The sequence below is a fragment of the Eurypyga helias genome, unplaced genomic scaffold (assembly GCF_000690775.1).
Source record: "Eurypyga helias isolate BGI_N326 unplaced genomic scaffold, ASM69077v1 scaffold11968, whole genome shotgun sequence".
NCBI lineage: Eukaryota > Metazoa > Chordata > Aves > Eurypygiformes > Eurypygidae > Eurypyga > Eurypyga helias.
The window spans coordinates 9239-9568 of NW_010265068.1; the positions used below are offsets into that span (position 1 = coordinate 9239).

The window sequence follows — 330 nt, forward strand, 5'->3', positions numbered from 1 at the left end:
TCCCGCCCTGTGTCCCGCCGCTGAGGGTGGTAGTGAAGGACTCCATCTTCTGCTCTTGCCTCCCAGACATCCTCCACTTCATTTATTCAGGTATCCCCCGGGAATGTGTTCGGCTACTTATTTCTGGAGCAGCTGATGTCTCATGAGGGAGTACTTGCATCACCCTGAGGAACATGCCTTCGCTGCTGGGAGATGGTGCTCTGCCACGTTGCTGTATCTGTTGTATCCCTTGTGATTATTGCAAACAATGTCGATGTGAAAAAAAGCCCTTTGCTAGATTTAATAAAAATTAAATTAGTTGTAAGTCCAGAGCTATGAACGTAAATTAAG

At 46.7% G+C, this 330-nt stretch overlaps 1 protein-coding gene across 1 annotated transcript in view; it reads left to right on the forward strand.

Moving 5' to 3' along the window:
- The window catches only part of RHOBTB3 (Rho-related BTB domain containing 3), a gene marked incomplete at both ends in the record, with an annotated part of 15457 nt that overhangs the window by 6678 nt on the left and 8449 nt on the right, over nucleotides 1-330 (forward strand). Inside the window, one exon of the mRNA XM_010156597.1 lies at nucleotides 9-90. Within this exon, the coding sequence (XP_010154899.1) occupies nucleotides 9-90 (82 nt within the window). The remainder of the gene's footprint in view (nucleotides 1-8; nucleotides 91-330) is intronic.